The sequence below is a fragment of the Mchenga conophoros genome, linkage group LG23 (genome assembly GCF_057382185.1).
Source record: "Mchenga conophoros isolate Kocher_MC1m ecotype Shallow Benthic linkage group LG23, M_conophoros_male_GT1.1, whole genome shotgun sequence".
NCBI lineage: Eukaryota > Metazoa > Chordata > Actinopteri > Cichliformes > Cichlidae > Mchenga > Mchenga conophoros.
This window is the reverse complement of record NC_140547.1, coordinates 15,808,214-15,827,436: the sequence shown is the minus strand read 5'-3', so window position 1 is coordinate 15,827,436 and position 19,223 is coordinate 15,808,214. Positions and strand designations below refer to the sequence as shown.

The 19,223-nt window shown below is 45.9% G+C and overlaps 1 protein-coding gene across 2 annotated transcripts; it reads left to right on the top strand.

Moving 5' to 3' along the window:
* Window positions 1-1,991: 1,991 nt before the first annotated feature.
* Window positions 1,992-19,174, top strand: LOC146546922 (meprin A subunit beta-like). Of its 2 annotated transcripts, XM_085265277.1 has the most exons (16): window positions 1,992-2,132; window positions 2,269-2,296; window positions 2,496-2,546; window positions 2,634-2,677; window positions 2,852-2,950; window positions 8,917-8,995; window positions 9,085-9,202; window positions 12,973-13,151; window positions 13,310-13,528; window positions 15,405-15,554; window positions 17,045-17,260; window positions 17,496-17,752; window positions 18,009-18,219; window positions 18,309-18,485; window positions 18,606-18,862; window positions 18,978-19,174. In XM_085265277.1, the coding sequence occupies exons 1-16, from the start codon at window positions 2,091-2,093 to the stop codon at window positions 19,020-19,022; spliced, it is 2,172 nt and encodes a 723-aa protein (XP_085121403.1). In that variant the 5' UTR covers window positions 1,992-2,090; the 3' UTR covers window positions 19,023-19,174. The 2 variants fall into 2 exon arrangements, with proteins under 2 accessions (XP_085121403.1, XP_085121404.1); XM_085265278.1 differs by lacking the exon at window positions 2,852-2,950 and having other exon boundaries at window positions 1,994-2,132.
* Window positions 19,175-19,223: the final 49 nt, after the last annotated feature.

Sequence of the window (19,223 nt, the reverse complement as noted above, 5' to 3'; positions counted from 1 at the left end):
CTTGGACCATCTCTGAATCGTGGCCGCCGCCCTTACATCTTACATACAGAGACACAGACAAAGAACATTCCACAAACTCTTATATGTTGGCCTCTCTCATGGGGGGGGGGGGGGGGGGGCTATACCCCCTCCCTCACAGAGAGAATTATGACATTGCTTTCTGCTTGGCCGTCACCTAAGGATTTACATCCCCGATAAGGAGAAGGAGTCCCACTATCTGTTCAATATCTCCCATTACAATGGCCTCACTGTGTTAACATTCCACATGCATGCAAACTAGTGACAGGAGTGTTCTTACAACAGTAAAGTGAGAAAGTGATATTACTATAACTAATGTGATATGATTAAATATGTGATTAATACATGAGAAAAGGAATCTTCCACCACACCAGTAAACTCAGTATGAAGGCCATTGAAAAAAGTTGACATTTATGGATGTTGCACATTTGCAAACCCACAAAATAACAAGAATATACACTTAGTCTTTTTCAGATATTATGAAGTGGACTGTAGAGAGCAATTTAGAATTAGCTGCACATTTTGTGGTCACATGAAAACACTGTATCTCTCCGGATCAGACGGGACCTGGAAGTGAGGATTATTGTCGACCGCCATCTCATGGAAACATGGAGGCGCAAAAGATGTAGAAGATTTCTGCTATGTAAATAGCAGAAATAGCAGCTGAGAGGGAAGCTGGAGGGAGCCGGAGTAGGCAAACAGCTGACTGCATGGACCCTCGACTACCTTACCAACAGACCACAGTATGTGAGGCTCCATGACTGTGTCCGAGGTGGTAATCTGCAGCACGGGGGCACCACAGGGCACGGTTCTCTCACCATTCCTGTTCAGCCTTTACACTTCAGACTTCAGTTATAATTCGGACGATTGCCATCTACAGAAGTTCTCAGATGATACAGCCATCATTGGATGCGTATCAGATGGCAATGATCAGGAATACAGGGGGGTCATCAGTGACTTTGTTGGCTGGTGTGAGACCAACACACTCCAAATCAACACCGGAAAGACAAAGGAGATGATCATAGACTTCAGGAGGAAGTCACCCCCACAACACCGGTGAACATCCAGGAAAAGACATCGAGATAGTGGACTCTTACAAGTACCTGGGTGTTCACCTCAACAATCAACTGGACTGGACTACAAATACAGACATCCTGTATAAGAAGGGCCAGAGTCGACTCCACCTGCTGAGGAGACTGAGGTCCTTCGGAGTCTGCAGGACTCTGTTAAGGACATTCTATGACACTGTGGCAGCATCTGCCTTTTTCTATGCAGTGACCTGCTGGGGGAGTGGATGCACAGACAGGGACAGGAGCAGGATTGACAAACTGGTGTGGAGGTCTAGCTCTGTGCTGGGATGTCCTCTGGAGTCTGTGGAGGGGGTTGGCGAGAGGAGGATGTTAATAAAGCTGACATCCATTATGAACAACCCACATCACCCACTGCACGAGTCTGGGAGTGCGCTGAGCAGCTCCTTTAGTCAGAGACTGAAACACCCTCGCTGCAGGAAGGAGCGCTTTCGCAGATCATTCACCCCAACAGCAGTTAGACTTTATAACTCCTCAATCACGATGTCACGACTCACTGGACACTGTGAACATCCACGGTCACCACTTCATGCATAATGGACCTTCCATGTGTATGGACATGTGCAGGTACTTATTTGTATTTTTGTATTTCCTTCTGATATCTGTACCTGAGGTAATGCAAACGTTTCCCCGTCGTGGGATCAATAAAGTCTTATCTTAAATCTGTGTCACTGTCTCTCCCAGGTAAAGCCGCATCTGCATCTGTGAGTCTCTCCTGTGCTTCTAAACTTCAAAAATTCAAACCTGTTATTTACTGTCGCTCCAACAACACCAGATAAGTGTTTGGATCCCTGACGCCATGAGTTGAACTCAGATAAGCAGTAGAAAATGGATGGATGGAATTAATAATGAATTATGTAACCACACAATCTTTAACAACCTGAGTCATAAAATGATCGTGAAATTCTTCAGCACAAAAACAGGTTAACAGCTTTAGTTGAGACACAGCAGGCCTTCAGAGAGCATCGCCCTGCAGCTGGAACCATGAAGCTCAGGTGGATCATTCTGCTCTTTGCTCTGGGTTTGGTAAGAGAACCTCTTCATGTGGATACAATGAAAATATTACATTTCCAGGCAGGATTTGAGTCCATTCAGTTTCACGGGGATAATATTAAAGTCTTCTCTGTTGATTGATTGTTGTGCCTTCTAATTTACTTTACAGACAGCAGCCAAACTAACCGGTGATACAGGTGAGCTAGACATTATGTTTTAGGTGGTGATGTTACTGAAGGAATGTTGGACTTATGTCACTGTTCCATATACTTCTTTGTATTACTCTTGTCCGGATATTAATGCTTTAGTAAAACAACCATTTTCAGCCAATTCTGTGTTCATGTTATTAGAGTTCACAGGCCTTTTATCTTATTATCACTGATTCCTTACCTGCAGAAATTGATGTTGACGAAGGCCATGACTGGGACATCATTAACATCAATGAAGGTTTGTTCTCGTTCACTGTTCTTGTTTCATTTTGCTTGATAATGTCTCTGAGGAGTCGGTGAAATTATTTTATTGTTTTCCCTTTAGCGGCTGGGCTGGACCTATTGGAAGGAGATATTATTCAGGAAAAAGTGAGTTTATCCTTTGTCATGAAAAGCCTGAGTTTTATATTTTTATTTCTTTTGGGTTTTTCTATATTTTAGTAGTGCCACTGTGTTAAGTCTGGAGTTTTTACCATCTTTGTAATCTTGTTTCTGTTAGTGTTTAGGATTATTTCGAATTTTGATTGTTTGTGTTTTAATTAGTCTAGCGTTCCTAGTGTCTTCCTGTATCTTGCCAAATCTTTGTCCATGTCACGGAGGAGCAGGGAGGACTCGGCGCAGACTGAAGTCTCAGAAAAACAGGTTTATTTACACACTCCAGGTGCACTATATACAGGTGAGGGAGAAGGGGGCCAGGGTTCCCAGGGGTGCAGAGCGGGGTCGGGAAAAGCGTCCAGAGTCTCCAAACCAAAACACGAGAAATCTGCATACAGAGAACAAGGGTTAGCACGGAACTTTTACGGACAGAGCTCAAAACTGGCTGAGGCTAAAGTAGCACTGACGAGCGTTATTCAACAGTCCAGCGGCGAGGTGCTCTCAGTCACTGCCTTAAGTAGCGGGAGCAAACAGGGTGAGGAGCCACAGGTGATTGCCTACAGGTGGTGGAGGCCGGGAGCTCACAATGAGCTCCGCCCAGGCAGCGAGCAGAGAGAGAGGAGAGAGAGAAAAGACAAAACATAACATGTAGCCACACAGGGCCAGCCGAGCAGGCACGGGGACCGTGACAGTACCCCCCCCTCAACGGGAGCCTCCCGGCGACCCACCAGGCTTACCCGGATACCGACGATGGAAGTCCCGGATCAACTCCTTGGCCAGGACAGCCGACCGGGGCACCCAGGACCGTTCCTCCGGCCCGTAGCCCTCCCAATCCACCAGGTACTGGAAACCCCGTCCCCGGCGCCGAGAGTCCATAATACGAGTGATGGCGTACACCTCCTGACCATCCACAAGCTGGGCGGGCGGAGGGGCCCTAAGAGGGGGGCACAGCGGGCTGGAGAGCACGGGCTTGACCTGAGAGACGTGGAAGACGTTGTGTATGCGCATATTGCGCGGCAGCTTCAGGCGAACAGACACCGGGTTGACAACAGAGTCAATTTCAAAAGGCCCAAGGAAGGTGGGCGCCAGTTTCTTAGACTCGCGCGAATAGGCACAAAGCGAGTGGACAGCCATACCTTCTGACCCGCGGCGTATGCAGGGGCAGGGGTCCGACTGCGATCAGCGAGGGCCTTGTTTCGCTCCTTAGTTCGGAGCAGGGCCGCTCTGGTAGTACGCCAGGCCCGACGGCACCTTCGGAGGTGGTGTTGCAGAGAGGGGACCGCATGCTCGCCTTCAAGAGCAGGAAACAGCGGCGGTTGGTACCCCAGAGAAGCCTCAAACGGCAACATTCCCGTGGCGGACGACGTGAGGCTGTTATGAGCGTACTCAATCCACGGTAACTGGTCGCTCCAGGTGCCTTGGTTGTGGGAGACAACACAGCGAAGGGCAGCTTCCAGCTCCTGGTTGGCACGCTCCGTCTGTCCGTTGGTCTGAGGGTGAAAACCAGATGAAAGACTAACCTTTGTTGCGCCCAGGGTCATGCAGAACTCTTTCCAAACCCGCGAGGTGAACTGAGGGCCTCTGTCGGACACGATGTCGTCAGGGATGCCGTGCAGCCTAAACACATGTGCCGTGAGCAGTTGAGCAGTCTCCAGTGCGGTCGGGAGCTTTATGAGGGCAACAAAATGTGCAGCCTTAGAAAAACGGTCCACAATGGTTAGTATTACTGTGTTACCTGAAGAGGACGGCAGCCCCGTGACGAAGTCCAGGGCGATGTGGGACCAGGGCCGGCCAGGAGTGGGGAGAGGCTGGAGCAACCCGGACGGCGGTTGGTTGGGACGCTTGTTTTGAGCGCACGTGGGACAGGCGGTCACATAGTCTCTAGTGTCTTTTATCAGGGAGGGCCACCAGAAGTAAAGTTGCAAGAAGGAGATCGTGCGATGAAGTCCAGGGTGGCAGGAAAAGCGGGCGGTGTGACCCCACTGGAGAACACGTGACCTGACGGACGTGGGAACATAAAGCCGCCCTGGTGGGCCTGTCCCTGGGTCGGGTTCGGTGACTTGCGCCTCGAGGATTTGGGATTCAATCGCCCAAGTGACTGCTCCGAACACGCAGGAGGAGGGGAGGATGGGCTCAGGGTCAGGGTCTTTCTCCGTAACGGTGAACAGCCGGGAAAGGGCGTCAGGTTTTACGTTTCGTGACCTGGGCCTGTAGGTGAGAGAAAAGTCAAACCGTGAGAAAAACAGAGCCCACCTGGCCTGCCGGGAGTTGAGACGCTTCGCTGACCGGATGTACTCCAGGTTTTTGTGGTCTGTCCATACAATAAAGGGATGCTCAGCGCCCTCTAGCCAGTGCCTCCATTCCTCTAGTGAGAGTTTCACAGCCAGCAGCTCTCGGTCCCCGATGTCGTAATTCCGCTCCGCTGGTGTGAGGCGGCGAGAGAAGAAGGCACACGGGTGGAGTTTACCTTTAAAGCGCTGAGACAGGACTGCCCCAACCCCCGTCTCCGACGCATCCACCTCCACCACGAACTGTTGGTTGAGGTCAGGCTGTTGAAGGATAGGAGCGGTGGCAAACCTTTCCTTTAGGCAGGCGAACGCCTCCTGGGCTGGCGGGTCCCACTGAAACGACACCTTCGGGGAAGTAAGTCTTGTGAGAGGCAATGCGATCTTACTATAATCTTTAATGAAGCGCCTGTAGAAATTGGCAAAGCCCAAAAAACGCTGGAGCTGCAGGCGATTTGGGGGCTTGGGCCAGTCTAGGACTGTTTGGACCTTTGCCGGGTCAGGCTTCAGATTACCTTGAGCGATGATGTACCCCAAGAACGCCACTGAGTCTACGTGGAAGTCACATTTCTCCACCTTCACAAAGAGTCTGTTCTCCAACAGGCGCTGGAGAATCTGTCTCACATGGACTTCGTGCTCCTTCACAGTCTTTGAAAAGACAAGAATGTCATCGAGGTAGACAAAAGCACAGCGGTTAATAAAATCCCTGAGGACATCATTGACTAGCGCTTGGAAAACAGCAGGGGCGTTCGTCAGACCGAAGGGCATTACCAAATACTCAAAATGACCAAGATGTGTATTGAATGCCGTCTTCCACTCGTCTCCCTTTCGAATCCTCACTAGGTGGTAAGCGTTTCTCAGATCGAGTTTGGTGAACACTGTAGCCCCTTGAAGTAGTTCAAAGGCAGAGGAGAGAAGGGGCAGCGGGTATTTGTTTTTGATCGTGATTCTGTTGAGGCCACGATAGTCTATACACGGCCGGAGGGTTTTGTCTTTCTTGCTGACAAAAAAAAAACAAAAAAACAACCCCGCACCTACAGGAGAAGAGGACCGCATAATGCCCGCGGCCAGCGAGTCGGTGATGTATTTCTCCATTGTCTCTCTCTCAGGTTGGGTGAGACTATACAAGCGGCCAGAGGGAAGCGGCGCCCCCGGGAGGAGGTCAATGGCACAGTCGTAGGGCCTGTGGGGGGGGGGAGCATTTTTGCTTTGTCCTTGCTGAATACTGCTGCCAGGTCGTGATAGACAAAGGGAACAGCGGACAAATCGCACTCCTCTGTGGGCTCAACTGTGGTTAGCCGAGTGACCGGGGGGGGGTGGCAGTTTTAAGACAGTTCATGTGGCATTCCACACTCCACCCCGTAACACGCTCTTTCTTCCAGTCTATCTGGGGGTTATGTTGCACCAACCAGGGGTAACCTAACACAAGTGGTGCAAACGGTGTCTTGAACACGAAGAAGCTAATCCTTTCAGTATGGTTACCGGAGAGTGTGAGAGACAAGGGTTCAGTAATATGAGTGATGTCCGGCAAACGTTGGCCTGATAAGGCAGACACACGGAGCGGATTAGGCAAAGCTGTGGTAGCAACGTTCAGCTTTGTGGCTAGTGAGATATCAATGAAGCTCTGCTCAGCACCAGAGTCTATTAATGCAGAATGAGGGTGAATCGCTGTCTGTATCATGAGCTTTGCGGGCAATGTTAAACGTGGATGGGAGTGTTTACCAGACAGGTCGCCCACCAGTACCCTCTCCACTACTGGTGGGCGCGCTCTTTTGCCAGAGCCGGGCAGGTGGAGATAAAGTGACCCTTACGGCCGCAATACAGGCACTCACCAGCGGAGAACCGACGCTGACGTTCCGCGGGTGAAAGGCGGGAGCGTCCTATCTGCATCGGCTGCTCTCCTTCCTCGCCCCCGCTGTACTCACGGGCTCCTCGTGACTCGGGGGATGGGTCTCTTGTTGCCCGCGGCTCCCGCGGTGCGTGCCTCCGCACGCTCCGGCGCGCACGCAGCCGATCATCCACCTGAATACACAGCGACATAACAGCCTCCAGAGATTGAGGGAGTTCACGCATCATTAATTCGTCCTTTAGGTCGTCATTGATGTTGTTTAGTAACGTGGTCCTTAATGCCTCCTGCCCCCACTTTGTTTGCGCTGCCAGGGTCCAAAAATCAACAGAATAATCAGCCATGCTGCGCTTACCTTGTTTAAGGTTGAGTAAGCGGTGACCGGCGGCTTCTGTGCTGGAGCCCTTATCAAACACAGCCTTAAACTTGGAAAGGAAGTCAGCATACGTAATTACAGGGTTTGCTTGAAGTTGAGCCTGGGCCCAGGTCAAAGCACGGTCACGTAACAGCTGAACGAAATAGGCGATCTTGACCTCATCGCTAGAAAAGACATGTGGCAATTGGCGAAAATGCATAGCGCACTGCATCAAAAACCCCGCGCACTTCCCCAGCTCCCCCGTGAATGCCTCAGGTGTGGGCAACAGCTTATCCAAAGACACAGAGGAGAGAGGCGGTGCAGCAGCGCTTGCAGCAAAGCCTGATGTTACCTGAGGAGATGAGGCAGAGGCTGGGCGCTCCGGGGGGCTCGCCTCGGGGGGGCTCGCCTCTAGTGGTGTTCGTTGGGCGACGGCCAGAGCCAAGGCAGCCACCTCTCCACTGAGCCGGACTAACATCTGCTCATGCCGGTGTAGTAGCTCCTCCAAGGTAATCGGGGCCGGGGCCGAGGAAGCAGAGTCCGCTGAGTCCATGGTTGGCTGGACTATTCTGTCACGGAGGAGCAGGGAGGACTCGGCGCAGACTGAAGTCTCAGAAAAACAGGTTTATTTACACACTCCAGGTGCACTATATACAGGTGAGGGAGAAGGGGGCCAGGGTTCCCAGGGGTGCAGAGCGGGGTCGGGAAAAGCGTCCAGAGTCTCCAAACCAAAACACGAGAAATCTGCATACAGAGAACAAGGGTTAGCACGGAACTTTTACGGACAGAGCTCAAAACTGGCTGAGGCTAAAGTAGCACTGACGAGCGTTATTCAATAGTCCAGCGGCGAGGTGCTCTCAGTCACTGCCTTAAGTAGCGGGAGCAAACAGGGTGAGGAGCCACAGGTGATTGCCTACAGGTGGTGGAGGCCGGGAGCTCACAATGAGCTCCGCCCAGGCAGCGAGCAGAGAGAGAGGAGAGAGAGAAAAGACAAAACATAACATGTAGCCACACAGGGCCAGCCGAGCAGGCACGGGGACCGTGACAGTACAAGATGATAGAGATTTCCTTTTTAGTCGCTTCCTGTTTTATTTTGATAGTCATTTGTTTCTTGTGTTCAAATTTTAATTAAATTTCCTGTGTTGTGACCTTGGTTGTTGCAAGCTGTGTTTTCTTTTATTTCTGTTTCCGCGTCCGTTGTTATCTTCTGTGTATTTATGGTTTCTGTCTGCCCTCAGTACTTTGTCATGTTGTACCGTTTCCTGCCGGACTGGATTCTAGTGTTTTCGGTTTGTGGACTCATTTTAGCCCCAGTTGTGGATGTTATATTTGGTCACTTTGGATTTATTTATCTTCTGAAATAGCTTATAGGACCAAATTAGGAACTTAACATCTCCTTCTATTAAAGTCAGTGAAACAGCACATGATATTTAACATAATGAAAACACAGACTGCATATAGAAGATGACCATAAATTCTTGGTCAGAAAAGTGATGGCAGTGCTAAAATGATTTAAATCTGCATATTCTTTTAATGGCACGCAGATGGCGTCTCTTCTGCTTGCAAAAAAACATCCATTTGTTTGTAGTTTTCATTATAGGCTCGAACACTAGTTTCAAGTCATATTACATCATTGAATTCGTTTTTTAAATTTTAGTAATTAGTAGAGTCTTAAAGCAGGATAAAAGAAGGTTCACTGGCTTAGCAGGCATTTTTACAACATAACAGTATTCGTGTTTCCTTTTAGACATCTGACAGAAACTCCATCATAGGTGATCAATATCGCTGGCCAACAATCATCCCCTACTACTTAGAGGACAGCCTGGGTAAGACATTCTGGAAACTCTCATTCACAGCAGTTGTGACTCTATGCACCAAATCATTATGCTTCCCTATTTTATTTTGCACTTTGTAGAGATGAATGCAAAGGGAGTGATCCTGAAGGCTTTTGATCAGTACAGACTGAAGACCTGCATCGATTTCTCGCCGTGGAAAGGAGAGGAGAACTATATCTCTGTTTTTAAAGGCAATGGGTGAGTCAGCCTTCAACCATCTGGTGGCTTGTTAAAGAAACTACAATAACATTTGGTAATCATTCCCATGACCATTCCCTATAAATATGGTTCTAATACACATATACATATATATATATATATATACATATATATGTATGTGTATATATATATGTATATATACATATATATAACAGGGCGAAAACAGGGCGTTGTTGGAATGCTACTACGCAAGTAACCCCGGCGGAAGGGGCTACATGAATAGGATGAGGGACCTATGGATTCTTCGATACCCAACATCCACAATGACGGCGAAACAACTAGTAGCTCAGTGTTCCAACATTCGAAAGAAGGGACTGCTCTCACAGCTAGAGATTGACGAGGTACAACACAAATGCTACGGCAAGGAGGAGTCAGGACGCCAGGTCAGGGGGGAGATATCATCACCCCCACCCGAGATTGGGTACATAGCCCCAAGTGCGATAGGAGAAGGATCGTTGAGTGCGAGAGGAACTGACCTGAAAAATAGGATCATGGCCAAGCTTGAAACCTGGATCCCCCGTAGCCGGTTACCAAGATTACGTGAAGTACCCTCAGAAGGTCTGCTAGATGATGTTAATGCAGCACTACGGGCAATACCTACAACCACGATTACCGACACTAACAAGCTGATCTACAATACGGCAGCAGTGATCAGTGAGATGCTTGGCTACAAGTTGAACAGCCACAAGGGGCAGTACCCTCCATGGAGAAGGAGGCTAGAGGGCAAGATCAAAGTAGCACGGAGGGAGGTTAGCCAACTAACAGAGTTGCAGAAAGGTGCGACAAATAAGGTGCCTAAGAAATACAGCAAGCTGTCCATACCTGAGGCCTTGGAAACTGCCAAGCAAAGACTCACAGCCTTGGCCAGCCGCTTGAGGAGGTACACCAGAGAGATAGAAGGCAGGAGAATAAACCAGCTGTTCTCCACAGAACCAGCAAAGGTGTACTCTCAGTGGCAAGGGAACAATAAGAGAACAGCACCACCAAGGCTGGAGACGGAGCAATACTGGAAGAGCATATGGGAGAAGGATGCAACCCATAACGGCAATGCTCAGTGGCTAGTGGATCTGAGGGCAGACCACAGCGACCTCCCTGAACAGGGTCCAGTAACCATCACAGTGGCAGATATCCAAGAAAGGGTCTCCAGTATGAAGAGTTGGACAGCACCAGGGCCCGACATGGTTCACGCCTACTGGCTGAAGAAGCTGACTGCACTCCACGAGCGTCTGGCAGCACAAATGAACCAGCTGCTAGTTAACGAGAGACACCCGGAATGGCTAACTGAAGGCCGGACGGTCCTGATCCCCAAGGACCCCAAGAAGGGACCGGTCCCCTCCAACTACCGACCAATAACCTGCCTCAGTACTACATGGAAGCTCCTGTCAGGCATCATATCGGCTAAGATGAACAGGCACATGGGTCAATACATGAGCGGGACACAGAAAGGAATTGGCAAGAATACCAGAGGTGCAAAACACCAGCTACTGGTAGACAGAACAATCAGCCGAGACTGCAAGACCAGACTGACCAACTTGTGCACTGCCTGGATTGATTACAAGAAGGCCTATGACTCAATGCCCCACAGCTGGATACTGGAATGCCTAGAATTGTACAAGATCAATGGGACCCTAAGAGCCTTCATCAGGAACTCAATGGGGATGTGGCGTACAACACTAGAGGCCAACTCCAAGCCCATAGCACAAGTTACCATCAAGTGCGGGATCTACCAAGGAGATGCTCTGTCCCCACTGCTGTTCTGCATAGGCCTGAACCCCCTCAGTGAGATCATTAACAAGACTGGCTACGGATACCGACTACGGAACGGAGCAGTTGTCAGCCACCTCCTGTACATGGATGACATCAAGCTGTATGCCAAGAGTGAACGAGACATCGATTCACTGATCCACTCTACCAGGCTATACAGCAATGACATTGGAATGTCGTTCGGACTGGAGAAGTGTAGTCGGATGGTAACAAAGAGAGGGAAGGTAGTCAGAACTGAGGGGATTGAACTACCAGAAGGCAACATTGCAGACATAGAGGACAGTTACAAGTACCTGGGGATCCCGCAGGCAAATGGGAACCATGAAGAGGCCGCTAGAAAGGCTGCAACCACCAAGTACCTGCAGAGGGTCAGGCAAGTCCTGAGGAGTCAGCTGAATGGTAAGAACAAGATCCGGGCCATCAACACATACGCCCTGCCCGTGATCAGGTACCCTGCTGGGGTAATAGGCTGGCCAAAGGAGGAGATAGAAGCCACTGACATAAAGACAAGAAAGCTCCTGACCATGCATGGAGGGTTTCACCCCAAGTCCAGCACCCTGAGGCTGTACGCTAAGCGGAAGGAAGGGGGCCGGGGACTGGTGAGTGTCAGCACCACAGTCCAGGATGAGACAACGAACATCCAAGAATACATTGGGAAGATGGCCCCAACTGACCGAGTGCTCAGTGAATACCTCAGGCAGCAGAAACCCAAGAAAGAGGAGGGAGACGAGGAACCATCATGGAAGGACAGGCCCCTGCACGGTATGTACCACCGGCAGATAGAGGAGGTGGCTGATATCCAGAAATCCTACCAGTGGCTGGACAAAGCTGGACTGAAAGACAGCACAGAGGCACTAATCATGGCAGCACAAGAACAAGCTCTGAGCACAAGATCCATAGAGGCTGGGGTCTATCACACCAGGCAAGACCCCAGGTGCAGGCTGTGTAAAGATGCCCCAGAGACAATCCAGCACATAACAGCAGGGTGCAAGATGCTAGCAGGCAAGGCATACATGGAACGCCATAACCAAGTGGCCGGCATAGTGTACAGGAACATCTGTGCCGAGTATAACCTAGAAGTCCCGAGGTCAAAATGGGAGATGCCCCCAAGGGTGGTGGAGAATGACCGAGCTAAGATCCTGTGGGACTTCCCGATACAGACGGACAAAATGGTGGTGGCTAACCAACCGGACATAGTGGTGGTAGACAAACAGAAGAAGACGGCCGTAGTGATCAATGTAGCGGTTCCGAATGACAGCAATATCAGGAAGAAGGAACACGAGAAGCTGGAGAAATACCAAGGGCTCAGAGAAGAGCTCGAGAGGATGTGGAGGGTGAAGGTAACGGTGGTCCCCGTGGTAATCGGAGCACTAGGTGCGGTGACTCCCAAGCTAGGCGAGTGGCTCCAGCAGATCCCGGGAATAACATCGGAGATCTCTGTCCAGAAGAGCGCAGTCCTGGGAACAGCTAAGATACTGCGCAGGACCCTCAAGCTCCCAGGCCTCTGGTAGAGGACCCGAGCTTGAAGGATAAACCGCCCGCAGGGGCGTGCTGGGTGTTTTTTTTTTATATATATATATATATATATATATATATACATATATATGTATGTATATATATATGTATATATACATATACATAAATACACATATATATATATATATGTATATATATATATATATATATATATATATATATATTACTATGGTTTATGATACAAAATATATTCATGAACTTTTACACAACTTGGTGACATAAATAAACATAATTCATAATACTTGACATAACCAGTAACTGGTAAATGAAATCAATTACAAAATCTAAAAAAAGATAATAATTAAGTGATAAATTACATTATTAGTGGTAGCTTTAATTGTATTACCTGTTTGCCTTCTGCTAATAGTCACGCAGTTTGTGAGTTGAGCCTGGAAGATGGGAGATCTGTGTGTTTAGAGATTTGTACATCCAGATTTCTTCCTCTACAGATGCTACTCCTCTGTTGGCAACCGTCATGTGGGGAAGCAGGAGCTTTCCATTGGTAGTAACTGTGATAGGCTGGGAACAGTTGAACATGAGTTCCTGCATGCTCTCGGCTTCTGGCACGAGCAGTCCAGAGCTGACCGTGACGACTACGTCGACATCATTTGGAATCAGATTCAGTCCGGTAAGAGTGACAAGTGTGAATTACACCTCATTTAATGTAGAATTAGATTAGACAACCATTAGGAGTTTGTGTTTCTCTTATATCCCTGTTGTCAGAATAATGACAGACAACTGAAATATTGTGTCAAATAAGGGTAATTTCTTCTTGGTATTCCTCAGGTAAAGAGCACAACTTCAACACATATGATGACACAGTGTCCAGTGCACTGGGGGTTCCCTATGACTATGGTTCTGTGATGCACTACAGCAAGACGGCCTTCAACATCGGCTCAGAGCCGACCATCGTCACAAAGATCCCCCACTTCATGGATGTGATTGGCCAGAGGATGGGGTTCAGTTCTAGTGACCTAACTAAGCTCAACCGCCTCTACAACTGCAGTGAGTCATGACAACTTGTCAGAAATGAATCACATATAGTACAAGAAATGCAGAAACCGTACAGAATATTCAAAGGTGAGGAAGAAAACATTCCACACCACAAAAACTAGTGAGTGCTAATGAACTATTAATATCATAAATTAAGTGTTAATGGCCTTTTTTTCTTAGAACTATGTTTAACCAAATACTAATCGTGTCATGCAATAAAAATCTCTTTAGTCACTCTAATGTGGATTAGCATGCTAAGCTAACACATTGGACTAGATAAAATCCCCTGAAATAGATTATTATTGTATTAAATGGAGCGAAAACTGAAAATATTTTAAGAGGTTGTTGTTTGTGGTGACTCTTTGAGCATTTTCCAACAATTTAGACAATTATGGCAAGGAAATTTAAAATTTACCCATACTCAACCCAAACAAGTTCTGCAAAGTTCATGTGGTAATTTGTGCATAGTGTAGCAGAAAAACAGAACTGAAAAACATGAGATTCCAAGTAGGAACTCTAAAGATGTCTAAGCACAGAGCATGAAACAAAGCATGAAAGAAACATTTGCTCTTTGTGTTCAGTGTGCAGCGAAAGCTAATCTAGCTCATTTTCAGCATTTTCATATCTTCATGTTTTTCTTAAGTCATCATCAGCTGAACATCAAGATGGGAAGAAGCATGAAGATGGGAACCAATATTTAAATTCATAACACATCATGGGTGTTGTTGTAAAACAGTAGATAAAAATTCTACACGTATATTGAATCTACAGTGACCGATGGCACTTTGAACAAACAATAAATTGAATCCGTTCATTAAAACCAATGTGCAATGATAACCAAGCAGTGTTGCACAGATTAAAGTCTGTCTGGCAGAAAATGATGAGATTATACAGTGATAATCTTGGACAATAAACCATAATCAGTCTTCATAGTTTAATAGTAAACCATAGTTTAATCAACAGATTAACTTCCCTCACGCTACACTGTACAGTGTTATGTAAGGCACAGGTGCCGATTTGTTTCCTGTCTTCAGGTCAACACACAGGAGCTCTGGAAGTCTGCAAGTTGTTTTCTAGACCTAGAAGCTTTTTGTACTATTATGATACATAATATAGCCACATGTGGATGGTTGTACTCTTGCTGTTTATCTGCATTATCACAACTTAGTTGTCAGGCTCTTTATCAGCACTTTGTTTCTTTTTAACAGACTTCAATGCAGCCCAATAAAACTTGGATCTGTGATAACACAGGTGAAGAGAGCGGAGCACATCAATAACTCTTGCAAAACAAGTTTCCATAAAATAAAAAAATTTTACTAGGCAAGGAAAGTTTATTTATATAGCACGATTCAACAACAAGGCGATTCGAAGTGCTTTACAGAGACACTAAAAAACAAAAACAATAAAAAGCATGATTTAAAATTGATTAAAAAAACAGTAGATAAAATCAGAACAGTAGATAAAATCAGTAGTTAAAATGTAAGTTTTGAAATTTAAGCTTAAAAGTGTGGATTTGGTGCTTTATTCAAATGCAGCTGAGAACAGGTGAGTCTTCAACCTGGATTTAAATAAACTGAGTGTTTCAGCTGATCTGAGGCTTTCTGGGAGTTTGTTCCAGATATATGGAGCATAAAAGCTGAATGCAGCTTCTCTGCGTCTATACTATGATATAATATAATTAGAATATATTGATTATAAAATTATACCAATAAACCTTAAAGACCTTATATTAAAAGTGTCAGCTTCCTCTCCTTTTTGCTAATTTCTCAATTTTAGTCATCTCTTTTCCCCAAAGTTAAAACGTATTTTTTGTAAAGAGGGGAAATGGCAGTGTTCTGTCTGTAGGACTAGATCGAGCAGTGAAAGTGTGATTGCTTCCTCTCAACAGCCACGTCTTCCACCTTTGTGGACAGCTGTAATTTTGAGGAGGAGAACATCTGCGGGATGATTCAGGGCTCTGGGGATGCAAAGTGGGAGCAGCTTGCTTCAGTGGCTGGAGGACCTGAGACTGATTTCACCAATTTGGGACAATGCAAAGGTAACCATGAATAATCACAAAAATGTGTGTTATTATGCTAAGCCTTCATGGAAGGATCTTTCCATGCACAAAGGGATTCTTAATCCCAACAGTTCTCCCTTAGTTAAATAAATAGTGTGCACTACAAAAACATTTAGTGCACTTTCAAAAACTGGACTCTGGTTTGTGGAGGGTGGGGATGTCTGAAGAGAGATGTTGAGAGTTCCAAGGAATGATTACCTGTGTGCTCTTATCTGAGTTAAGAGCTACTGCTTTGGTTACATGTATCTGAAAAACAAAGAGAGCTGAGGTGATTTACAGCAGTGACCTGTGCAAAGTTCAGACTGGAATCAAGATAAAGGGATTTATTGTTTTCACAAAAACACGCTTAGTTTGTTAGAAAAATAACTTGCAAGTGTTTATACGATAAACTCGGCAAGGATAAAATGCTTCAGTACTGATCTCACTAAAAGAGAGAATCATTCTTTATTTGGTTTTCTATTCGTTAAGTTGAACTACTGCTGTGCTAACAACAAAAAGACAAACCCAGTATCCCACTGCTTTAATACCAGTGGTACATCAAGAGAATAAAAACTGATGCCTGCTAAGAATCTTCAAACCTATATCCTGTTGTTATATAGAGAAAGCAATGAGAAAAATGTTTGTAGGACTTCACAAACAGATTGGAAGGTTTTTCAATGTGAAAGATTTAAAACATTCAGAAAATAAAGTACTTTATTGTACCTTTAAGGCGCACAACTGCTTGCTACTGAGGTAATACCCTCTAGGTACTACTGCTACTGCCTAGTCTGTACAGTACTTGGCAAAATTCTCATGACACTCCTAATTTCTCTATATTTTGATTCCATAATCAAAATAATAATATCAAATAATCTAAATTTGAGTCCATCTTGTGATGTTTAAAGTGGTGTTGAGCAATAATTTTTCATTCTTTCGTCATTGGCTGCTTTTTCACTCAGTTTCAGTTCAGTCCTTCTACATGACCATTGTAAGCAGAATGCTTTGTTGTTTGTTGAACCACTAACCACTGACCTATTATTCATTTAAGCATTATAAGCACTTAACTAATTTGATGGACTAGTGTTGTGTCTACACAAAACAGAAAATTTAGCAAAGAAACCATTTAAATTGGACCCGTAGGCACTTTGTTACTAGAAGTCTGTTGCAAAAACACATAATTTGTTTCAACTTCTTTAGTCAAACCTAGGAAAATACTAAAGATAATGTTTTTGCACCAAGAAGTTGATTCTCAATTAGCTGATAATTTGGCATATCTCAAGATGTTGAGTCATTAAAAAATCTGAGGAAACTGGGCAAAAGAAAAAGACAAAAGAAGAAGCAGATGCCTTAAAAAGAAGAGAGATGCAACAAGCATCTGTAGTTGTTTGAAATACAGTATTTCAACAATTATTTGTCTTTCACAGGCAATCAGATTTGCTGTAACATCCCAATGTTGATACTTAATATCACCATTGATTTTTGCTGTCCAGGGAAAGGTTACTTCATGCACTTCAGCACAGCCTCTGCACTACCTGGCGAGCGTGCTTTTCTGGAGAGTCGCTGGCTTTATCCCAAATCTGGAGCCCAGTGTCTGCAGTTCTTCCTCTATAACTCCGGGGCAGACGATGATGTTCTCAACATCTGGGTGAGAGAGTACGACAAGGCCAACCCCAACGGGAAAATGAAGCTCTTCCACAGCATTTCAGGTAAGAAATGACATACAGACCGAGTTGTGATTGTGAAGGTTATTGTTAAAGGTGTGATTTGGAAAGTTCTGAATTTGGTGACACTTAGCGAACGCATCAATACATTTAACCGAGATTTGTAAAAAGAACAATTAAATTGAGTTTTAAATGAATGAAAAACTTTATACACGGATGTGTTAAAGTTCGGATATAATTGATAAATTAAGAATTAACATCTGTTCTTCCATCTTTGCAGGAGGTGTCATGGGCTCCTGGGAGCTGCATAACATCAACCTGAATGTGACGCAGAAGGCCCGAGTGGTTTTCGAGGGCGTGAGGGGAATGAATCCATCAAAGGGAGGTTTCTCTTTGGATGACATTAACCTGTCATCCACAAAGTGTCCTCATCACATCTGGCACATCCGTGGCATCAACGAGCTGCTGGCCACCACACCAGCTGGAAAGAGAATGAGCAGCCCTCGCTTCATGTCACCAACAGGTTACACCTTCCAGGTAAATTACTATTTAATATTTATATATCTTTTTAATTCTGTTGCATTAAAAATAACTGGAAACACTTCAAAGTACGGTCCTCCATAATAAATAAAACACTATTTTTGTTTATTTATGACGTTCAAATACATTTAGTCACTATTTTAGAGCCTGTCTTTTTCAAATGGGAGAGAAACAAAAGGTTTTTGAACCAGTGTACATTAGGTAATGAACGTGGAAACCCTGTGGTAGCTTCATATTGCCCTGCCCTCTTCAGGTAGGTGTTTACCTAAACGGGCAAAGCAGCAATCCAGGGTATATGGCCATCTACTTCCACCTGACCTCAGGCCCCAATGACGACAATCTCAAGTGGCCATGTCCATGGCACCAAGCAACCATGACCTTGATGGATCAGCAGTCCGACATCAGGCAGCACATGAACATGAACCGAATGATCACAACAGACCCTGCGAAGATGTCCTCTGATGGTAAGAAGCAGGGCAACAGGTTAACTAATTATTTGTCAAGTCATTCCGTGTTTTCAGTGAGCTGTTGCGTTTCCATGTTTTCTCTCCAGGTACTGAGTTCTTCTGGGATAATCCCAAGATTGTGGGCTCTAAAATAACTGAGTCTGATGGCAGTTATTACTATCGAGGCCCAGGGTTTGGAACAAGTAGCTTCATCACCCACGACAGACTGAGGAGCAGATACTTCATCAAAGGAGACGACGCCTTCTTCCTCTTCAGTCTGGAAGGTGAGGAAGCTTTTAGACAACAGATGGGAACCACAATGTTTTGATCAGAATTACAATTCTGAGACAAATATTATGACCCACCCCTGTTTGGTTAGCCTTGCCATTTTTGGCTTCCCTCAGATCTATCGGACTTGTTGAAGCCGCAGCCTATGCCCGACTCTGTCGTCCACGGTGATGAGAGACCGATAAAGGCAGCAGATCAAGCAGCTCCACAGGGAGCTGTCAATAACACCACTGTAGTCATAGCTATCGCTGGATCAGTGGCAGGACTCATGCTGGTGGTTTCCATGCTGATTGTGGGGAAAGCCTGGAGGACGAATAAGATGAAGAGACAGCAGGAGGGGGTGATCATTCATAACATATCTGGATTCGTGGAAGTGAGTACGACTAAAACAGAGTCAGCACATCTTCAGTTGTTACTGTGTCCTTTCTGTGCTGATTAGTCTAAAGAAAATTTGATCAAATCCACATTAAATTTCTTTTTTATTACAGGAGCAACCAAGTAAAGATGTATCACCTCCTTTCTCTACACCGTGATGGGCAGTCAAAGGAAACATGTGACAGTGGCCAGAACAGAAACTACAATATGAGTGAATCAGTGATTTCAGCAATTGTTTAATCAGATTGTCACCAAGTGCAATCGGACTTTGAATTAAATAAAATCTGACAGCATTTGTCTTTATAGCATTTGTCCACTTTCTGACATCAGTTATATCTTCAGCGCTACAACACAACATC

Bases quoted from the DNA above. Each gene is read 5' to 3' on its own strand.
- LOC146546922 (XM_085265277.1), top strand. From the start codon at position 2,091: ATGAAGCTCAGGTGGATCATTCTGCTCTTTGCTCTGGGTTTG. The intron at 13,529-15,404 runs GTGAGTCATGAC...TCCTCTCAACAG, and splicing joins CAACCGCCTCTACAACTGCA to CCACGTCTTCCACCTTTGTG. The intron at 18,486-18,605 runs GTGAGGAAGCTT...GGCTTCCCTCAG, and splicing joins CTTCCTCTTCAGTCTGGAAG to ATCTATCGGACTTGTTGAAG.